This window comes from Strix uralensis, chromosome 33, assembly GCF_047716275.1.
Source record: "Strix uralensis isolate ZFMK-TIS-50842 chromosome 33, bStrUra1, whole genome shotgun sequence".
Lineage (NCBI taxonomy): Eukaryota > Metazoa > Chordata > Aves > Strigiformes > Strigidae > Strix > Strix uralensis.
In genome coordinates this window covers 2131353-2140496 of record NC_134004.1, presented here as the reverse complement: position 1 = coordinate 2140496, position 9144 = coordinate 2131353, and the positions used below count along the sequence as shown (strand labels likewise).

The 9144-nt window shown below is 60.0% G+C and overlaps 1 protein-coding gene across 1 annotated transcript; it reads right to left on the bottom strand.

Annotated features, from left to right (window-relative positions):
* Nucleotides 1-2686: 2686 nt before the first annotated feature.
* On the bottom strand, nt 2687-8217 carry NEUROD4 (neuronal differentiation 4). The gene is made up of 2 exons (XM_074853808.1): nt 8061-8217; nt 2687-5304 (listed from the first exon to the last, which is right to left on the bottom strand). The coding sequence occupies exon 2, from the start codon at nt 5293-5295 to the stop codon at nt 4300-4302; it is 996 nt and encodes a 331-aa protein (XP_074709909.1). The 5' UTR covers nt 5296-5304; nt 8061-8217; the 3' UTR covers nt 2687-4299.
* Nucleotides 8218-9144: the final 927 nt, after the last annotated feature.

The window sequence follows — 9144 nt, the reverse complement described above, 5'->3', positions numbered from 1 at the left end:
AGAGCGAAGAGCTGCTCCCAACTGTGGTTTCCCCAGGGCGAGGCAGGGAGTCCCCTTCCACGGACACCACCAGCACTGACCGAGCCGCGTGTCCGACTGGTGCTGGACACCCCAACCGCTGCCATGGGAATTCCTCGCTGGGATGAAGAGCCCAAGATCCCTCCCTTCCAAAGATCCCACCTGCCCAGGGAAGGTCATGGGGTAGGAGGTTGTTCCTAGCTGGCTTTTTCAGCTCTGATGGTCACCTTGCACGTTTCTCAGCTTGATTTCTCCTTCCAGTATCCTTAAAAAAAAGGCATTCTGGTTTTCCATGAGTCCCACCAAGGATGGGGCTGGCTGCTGGGGTGCCAGAGAGGGGCTGGCAGGGCTGCTCTGCCATCCAAGCCGACCTCCACATGGGCCCAGCTGAAGATGCTGGTGGAGTTAAAGCAAAGCTGTGGAAGTCCAAGAGGCGTCTGGAGCTGCCGCTACACTGCAGCCAAAACCAGTGCTCGCCCAGTAACTGGAGCCGTAGGAACTGGAACGTGAGGAGAGGATGGCCCATGGGATGCTCCCGGTACCTGCTCCAGCCTCCGTGGTCCTTATTCCAGGAGGAAGCGCATCCTACGCTCCCAGCTGTGTCACCATTTTTAACAAGGGATCCTTTGTCCTCGAGGCTAATTAGTCATTAAGGCCACCTAAGTGCAGCTGATGGACTCTCAGTGCTCAGCTCCGGGGCCCCCGCTCATCCCCAGCATTTCTGGGGGTCCTCACTGGGGCTGGTGAGCAGCAGCGTTGCCGTCCCGGGTGCCCTTCGAGCACCCAGACCCTGCCTGGCCCATCCCCCGTGGCTGTGGGACCTCTCCCAGCCTCCCCCCATGCTGGGAGAACATGGAAGGGGGGGATGTGGGGACCCAGCAAGGCATGGGGTGGAGAGGGACCCCCCCTGACCCCCCCAGGGAGGGAGAAGGACCTGCCCCATGGGCTCCCAGGCTGTGCCAGCGCTGGGGAGCGTGTGGTGCAGTGAGCACGCCAGTTCTCAGCTCCACACCATCACAGCAGTGCCAAGGACCCCCGGGGCAGGGGGATTTAAATGAGCCCAAGTGCCAGCCAGTGTTGAGCCACGACCCCGGAGCTCCCCGTGGGCCACTCACCCTGCGTGCGCACACACACACACACGGGGACATTCCCTCACCCCTCGCACGCCTGTGCACACACACGCAGCCCTGCGGGGGCCGGGCAGCGTTTGCCCCAGCCTGGCACAGCTCCCTGCCCTCTTGGCACTGGCTGGGGCTGCTGGAAGGGGCGATTCCCCTGCTGTCGGGCTCCCACATGCCCGGGGGACCTGGCACCACAACGGGCTGGGCCACTGGCCAACGAGCGAGGGGCTTGGGGGGGCCGGAGGCACAGCTGGACCCCGGGCACCAGCGGGCAGTCAGCCGCTGTCTTCATCCCGCTGCCCCCAGAGCATCCTCGGGGTGGGGAGGGTCACGCTGCCCTCGGAGGGGGTGAGCACACGTGTGGGTGTCTGTGGGTGTCCGGGGTGTGTGTGTGCAAGGGCGGCACGTGGGTTTGTGCACACACGCGTGTGTGGCCGTAGGTCGCGTGCAGGGGGGCTGTGAGTCTGCGTGTGCTGGTTTCTACATGCACCCAGCCCCGCGTGCGCACACGTGTGTGAGCGGTGGCATGTTTCAGAACACACCTGCACATCGTGCGTACGCGCTGGGAAGGGTCTCCCCATCTCCACGGGCTGCAATAACCCCCAGACCCACCCCCAGGTAGGTGCACCCCAAAGGGGACGCTGCCCTCTCGTTTGGGGGTCACACGAGTTCTCCTCTCCTCGCCAGCCCCCCGTCCACCTCCCTGGCCCCACTCAGAGCCGCAGCATCTCCCCCAGCCCTTTGCAGCGCGGCTGCAGCTGCGGGTCCCCCCAGAGAGCCCCCCGCCCTCGCCCCGTGTGCCGGGCACAGCTTGCGGGGGACGAGGCGCTTGGCAGATCCCACCGGGCTCCCGGCAGCAGCCGGCATACGGGGCTGGGGGACGGAGAAGCACTGAGCTGTGCGAGGACACGTGGAGCAGGGGGGTCCCCACGCGAGGAGCCGACGGCAGCCAGAAGCTGTTTCGGGGTTTTTAGCGCAGCTGGGAAATGAGGACTCGTGGGGGCCGGGTCACGCACAGCCCCGCTCGAGGATGATGGCTGAGGTGGGGTGAAGTGGGGGTGCCCACGCCCCCCGCCCACACGTGTGTGATATTCGTGTGCGCGCACCTGCATGGGCACATCCATGTGGGTGCACACACGTGTGCGTGTCTGGGGCAGCACGTGTGTGTGACGGTGCGCACGTTCCCGTGCGTGTCTATGCGTGTGTGAGCGTGTGCTCGTGACGTGCATCCCATGAGGGCCGGGGCCAGACAGGCAGAGCCGGCAGCAGCTCGACGTTAAAGGCACCCACCCTCGCCCCGCAGCCGGGCCCACCACCACCCACCCCACCCCACCCCTCTGGACATGACCTTCCCAGGGAGTCCCATGGTCACTGCTGGGCCCGTGGCCAGCACTAGCCACCAGCAGCAGCCCATGGAGCCCAGCCCCAAGGTCTGGGAACCCAGCTGGACTCCAGTTCAGATCCTCTGGTCCCCCCGCAGGTAGCTCCTCACTGCCACCACCATGCTGAGGACCACAGAAAAGGAGACAACAGCCCTGGGGCGATGCTGCTTGAAACAAGACCACAACTTTATTTGAGCTAAAACCCCAATTCTGCTTTCTTTACAAAAGGATAAACATTTGCTCTCAGTACAAAAGGGAAGAAGCCCCAGGACCCAGGGGCTGGGCAGGGACCTCCGGAGCTCAAGTCATCTCCAAATTCCCAACTCTATACAAAACACCTCTGCAAAACAGGGAGGTTTGGCCAGCCGGGCTCGCAAGGCCAGTGGGACATCAAAAATAGTTGCCTGGATTTTCTTGAAAACAAAAATAGTTGCATAGCCTTTAAAAGTTATTGCTCATATAGAAATACAAGGGATGAGTTGGGAGCTGCCGGGCACGATCAGCCTCCAAAATCCAAAAAACGACCATGTTAAATATGTAGTTCAACATTAAATATGTAACCCCTCGGTTAAATACGTGCTTTCATCACCAGAAAATAGACTGTGAGGGCAGGAAGAAAATAAATTAAATAAATAATGGCTAATAAATAATCCTGGAGCAACAGCACTGCAAAAACCACATGTCTCCACAAAGCTAACTCCAACTAAGCACTTGGAAGTCAACTGGAAAATGAGGAGGTTATTTAGCACATTCCACATTTCATGTAAAATGGAAGGAAATAAATTAGACCCCCCCACACACAGTAAATAATAAATAAAACAGGAAATTAAGACACACTTCTTTTGGCAGGATGTGTTCAGGACACGGATCGTGATAAATGACACTACGAACCGTAAGACGTGGCCCTAGTCAGGAGCGAGGGTTCAGCTGAGAGCTCCTCTTCCAGCCGGGATATTTGTGCTCTGAAGGACCAACAGTCCCTTAACGAGGTTTCAAGGTCCATGTGCTTCTAATCTCATGCTGGTTGTGGGTCACGGGCGAGGTCTGAGGCTCAGAAGAGGACGGGCAGCAGGGCTCAGCGCGGAGAGCGGTGGAGGGACCATCACGGAGAAGCTCCGAGCCCGGCTGGATGACAAGGATAAGGTTCTCCATTGGGTGGGAAGCTTCAAGAAGGAGCAACCGTGTTGGTCTTCTGCAAGTGGTCCAGATCATTCCCACCTCTGCCAGTCCGCCTGGCCACGGCTGGACTGGGAAAACCATGATCCCATCAGAGCCTGCGGAAGGGGAACTGGTCATCCCGAGGGGCAGGAGGGGCTTGTCTCCACCTGATGAGAGACAGGGGTGTGCCCACCCCCCACCACCCCAAGGAGGAAGGATAAGGAGCCATCATGCCCTGACAAGGGGCGATCCCAAGTGCTGGAGGTGTTCAGGAAGAAAGTCCTGCAGGGTGAAGCCACCTCCAGGAGCATCTCTGGAACACGGGGAGCAGGAGGCAACAGCTCAGCTTTTGGCGGTGGCTGCTCAGAGTTCAGCTGTCGGGAAGGGTTCATGTGGCTCCTGGGGACAGCTCAGGAATCAGCAAGGTGGCACCAGTGCAGACCTGTTGGGAAAGGACCGGAGGGCCAGCAGACCCTTCCACAGCGATGTCCTGCAGAGATGCTCAGAAGTCCCTCATCCCGTAGCGACGATATCGCTCCAGTTGTGTCCGTTCTAGAAACAGCTCCACGACGCAGCTGAACTTCTCTCTGCGTCAAGATTTTGGGTCTAACTCTGCTTTGCTACTCATTGAAGATGGCGTTGAGCTGAGGCCCGGCCACGTGGTGTGGGTAGGACTCATAGCTCATGTCTATGGGGATCTCGTAGCGCGGCACCGTGTTTTGGAAGTGAGAGGCATGTCCGTGTGCTCCAGCCAGGCTGACTGAGGGATAGTGGGCCATGAAGGGGTAGGATTTATCCAGGTCTGGAGACCCATCTTGCTTCAAGGAGAAGTTCCCGCTGATGCTCAGGGGCGGCGTCAGGGGACCCTCGTAGGGGGGAGTGGTGCAGTCAGAGGGGTGGTTTCCAAAGGAAGCATCCACCAAGCTCTTGAAGGTCGGAGGCTTTAAATGCAGCAGATGCGTTTCCATGGTCCCGTAGGGCGGGCTGGGGAGCCCCGGGGACTGGTAGCTGAAGGAGTGGCTGGTTATGGCTGATTCACACACCGGGGACTTATCTTCGTGCTTCTCCAGGAACAAGGTCTGCGGTCCCAGCTGCAGACACCCGGCCACCAGGTTGCTGGTGGGCTGGGACAAGCCCTTGCAGAGCATCTCCACGAAGCTCTTCCCTTCAGGAGTCTGCCCCGTCTCGAGCACCTCAGACAGAGCCCAGATGTAGTTCCTCGCAAGCCTCAGTGTCTCAATCTTGGACAATTTCTGAGTCTTGGAGTAGCAGGGCATCACCCTCCGCAGGTTGTCGAGAGCATCATTCAGGCCGTGCATCCGCGTGCGCTCCCGGGCATTGGCCTTCACCCGCCGGGCCCTGAACCGCTCCAACCTCGCCTTGGTCATTTTCTTCTTCTTTGGTCCTCTTCTCTTCGGCTTTTCCCCATCCTCCTCTTCCTCCTCTTCTTCCTCAATGCTGTCATGCTCCTCATTCAAGCCAGACATCATTGCAAAAGGACCTTGCCTTCCATCTTCCTCCTTCAGTTCATCTTTGGAGCTCAACGTTTCATCCATCCAGGCTTGGGTGCTCACAAGCTCCGCCATCTCTTTGGGCTTGGCATAGGTCTTGGTCATCTCTGATCTCTGCAACAAAGGGACAAGATGTTAATGAATTCCAGCAGAAACACTCAACACGCTGAGGATGTTAGGAACTGAGGTCAAAATGAGCTTCCGGAGACATCAACTGCTTTCTGTCCACCAATGGCACCTACAGAATCTATCGATCCATCACCTATCTATTTATCTACCTACAATAATTTCTGGTGAATTTTTTGGGGAGCCACTGAAGCCTCTCCCTGGGGCCCAGCAGCTCTTTTCCAGGGCTCAGGGCTTCCAACAATTCAATCTTGGGGTTATTCCCACTCATGAGTCCTTCCCCTCAGGGCTTCAACCCTGATCGTCACGTTGCAAGTTGAAAAAGGGAGCCTGAAAGTAAAGGTCCTCTGCCGAGCTGCCTCTGGAGATTTTCCTGCCCGAGCTCTTCTAACCTGAGCACATTCGCTTGAACCTTCGTTTCCCTCTGCCATAACGAACGCAGCCACACCGCACAAACCAGCCGGGGTTTCATGTTAATCAGCACCCCAAATCCTGTCAGCGTGCCTGACTCATTTAATAAAGCTTAGCTGAAAGCAGCTTTGCTGCAAGTGCGCTGCCCCAGCCCTGGCTCCGCTGCCCCGTCCGCCCCACGTGGAAAATCCCACTTTTAATATGAGTGATGGGGCTTGCGGGCTGGATTAGGGTGTTAATTGCTGCTCACAGCCATCGTATCCCCGGAGGACCATGTGGCCCCAATTAACTCTTCGGCAGAGTAAGAGGGGTCTGTCAGATGCTGGGAAATCCGGTGGGCGAAGGTGGTGAAGGACCATCTTGGGGATGAATGGATGGATCTGGCTGAGCCAGGATGGAGCTGGTACCTTCTGCCGGCATCCTGGTGGGACCACGGGGCTGCGCCCGCTTTGCGTGGGGAGGGCAGCCCAGAAACGGCTGTGGATGGGCCCCCAAACCCCTCCAGGCTGCACTCTGAGCGTTTCCTCCACTCCACCCTGGGGGACCTCCCTCAAACGCAGCATCCCCGCCTGCAGCCCCCATCTCTCGCTGGTCCTGGGCACCAGAACCCACCCCAGAAGGAAATCACTCAGTCTGGGGCTCTGTTCAAGAGGCGTCTTCCCCGCTTTCCCGCACTTCACGGTGCAATATTCCCATGGACATGTTTCAGAACGTTGTCTCTTTGGAAATCCAGTTTGAATTTTTAGGGATTTTCCTCTCTTTCTCCGGAATATTTTTTTTTTTTTTTTAAATTGAGGAAAGTAGGCAAAGAGGGAATTGCCTGATGAACACTCAGGTAGTTTCCCAGTTTCCCAAGTAAGGATGCTGTGGGAACCCACTGCAGAATGGGAAGCTTGTCCCACCCCATTATTTTGGATATCTTTCCTTTTCAAACATCTTCATCCCCCATCGTCTGAAAGAACCACCAGAATCCCATTGCAGGAAAAAAACCCGCTGTAGCTGAAAACTTAATTTTCAAGTAGGGATGGCTCAGCTGGGGGCAGAGGGAGATGCTCTCCCTTTGTGTCACCAGGCACTGAGCCCCCATCCCAAACAAATGGGGTCAATCCCTTCTCCTTTCCTGTAGGACCAGCAACTTGGTCTCAACCCTCCACTGGTTTCCTTCCAAGGGACTCGATTCCCCCAGAGGGGGACAGTTGGTTCAGGACAAAGACTGACGAACTCCAGCCCTGCACAGCCCCTGGCACCAAGACCCTGACCCCAGACAGAACCACCCGAAGCAGAAGAAACCCAGAGGGGTGAGGAGGAGGATGCAGGAAAGATTCTGGCACAAGAGCCAGAGCCAAAACAGGCAGCTGGGGCTGGGAATTCATCACGGAGAGGGGCAGGAGGGACAAGACACCCCCAAGCAGACCAGGAAAATTAGGATTTACTTGAGATCTCTGCACCGTGTCCTGCCTGGGAACGCAGCAGGATGTGGCCCGGCTGGACGTGGACCTGGTGAGCTCTGGCTGCAGCACGGGTTAAAAACCCTACGGCCGCTCCATCGGCTTCAGCACAGCCAAGGGGGTGGCTACGGGGCCACCGGTGTCAGCCGAGTCCTGGACCCGGGGCTGCCCAGAGCTCCCAGTCCCACCCATGGTCCCAGTCCCAGTCCCACCTTCAGCCAACTGGGGCATTTTTTTCGGAGGGGGGAGCCTGCTCAAGGGCAGCCCCGCAGCATCTCTGGGAAAGGGGGAGGAAGGTGGGGGATGCTGGTTTCCTCGCTGCTGGGGTTCAGGAGGACTCGCGGGGGAAGGGGCTGTGCTTGCAGAGCACCGGCCCCCCCGACCGGGCTCCCCTCCCCGGGCTGCCCCCTCCGGGAGCGAAGAAATAAAAGCCGGGGACTGGAGCCGGTCCTTCATCCCCTCCTTCACCTTCATCACCTCCATCCCCAGCGAAAGCCCAGCCCCGACGTGGCCGGGGGTGACCGGCCCCGCTGCCAACCCGTGGCTGGGCAGAGCCCCCGGCACTGGGGTCCCCCCCCCCGGCTCCGGGGCTGCGGCTCCATCCCTGACGGCTGCGGGGGGCCGGGGGGTGGCGGCCGGGGCTCGGTGCCGCCGGCTCCATCCCACCCTTCGTTCTGCACCCCCGGTGGCTCCCCTCGAAGGGCGCAGACCCCCCCTTCGCCCCGGGACGGGGTCCCGCTGCTCCGTCGGGGCCGAGCCCCCCGCGCCGTCCCAGGGGTTCGCCCGGGGAACCGGAGGCACCGAGCGGCCGCGGAGTCCCGTCGGAGGGGCCGATACGTCCCTTCGGGTCCCCTGCACCCCCGGGGAGTCCCGGTCCGCCCTTACCTGGGCACCGGAGCGAGTCCACGCTGTCACTTGCCCGGGCTCATGGTGCCTCCAGCCCCGGGGGCGCGGGCAGCTCCCGCGGCGGCGGCACCGGCAGCTCCGCCGTCGGGCGGTTTTGAGAGCTCCGCGCTGCCGGCGGCTCCTGCCCGGCCGCGGATCCCGCGTGGCTCCTCCCACGGGGGGGAGGTGGCCGAGCCCAGCTCCTCCTGCCGCCCCACCGGGGCCCCGACAGCAACCCCGGGCATCCCCGGAGGGGTGTCCCCCGGTGGGCACCCCCGGTCCCTGGGCATCCCTGGATGGGTGTCCCTAGACGAGTATCCCCGGGTGGGTGCATTGGCGGGGGTCCCCTAGATGGGCACCCTTGGGTGAGCATCCCTGGGATGAACACCCTAGGATGGGCACCCCTGGACGGGCATGATTGGATGAGCACCCCTAGTTGGGCCCCCCTGGATGAGCACCCCTGGGTGAGCATCCCTGGACCAGCACCCTTGGATGAGCACCCTAGGATGGACACCCTAGGATGGGTACCCCTCTGGATGGGCATGATTGGTTGGGCACCCCTAAATGGGCACCCCTGGATGAGCACCTCTGAATGGGCACCCCTGGATGGGTACCCCTGGATGGGCACCCCTGAATGGATGCCCCTAAATGGGCACCCCTGGATGGACACCCCTAAATAGGTACCCCTAGATAGACACCCCTAGATGGGCACCCCTGGATGGGCACCCTTGGATGGGCACCCCTGAATGGATGCCCCTAAATGGACACCCCTGGACAGGCACTCTTGGGTGAGCACCCCTAGATGGGCACCCCTGGGTGTACACCCTGGTTTGACACCTCTAAATGGGCACCCTTGGATGGACACCCCTGAATAGACACCCCTAAATGGACACCCCCAGATGGGCACCCTTGGATCGGCACCCGTGAATGGACGCCCCTAAATGGGCACCCCTAGATGGACACCCCTAGATGGACTCCCCTAGGTGGACACCCTGGATGGGCACCCCTAAATGGGCACCCCTGGGTGAGCACCCCTAAACGCTCACCCCTGAATGGACGCCCCTAAATGGGCACCTCTAGATAG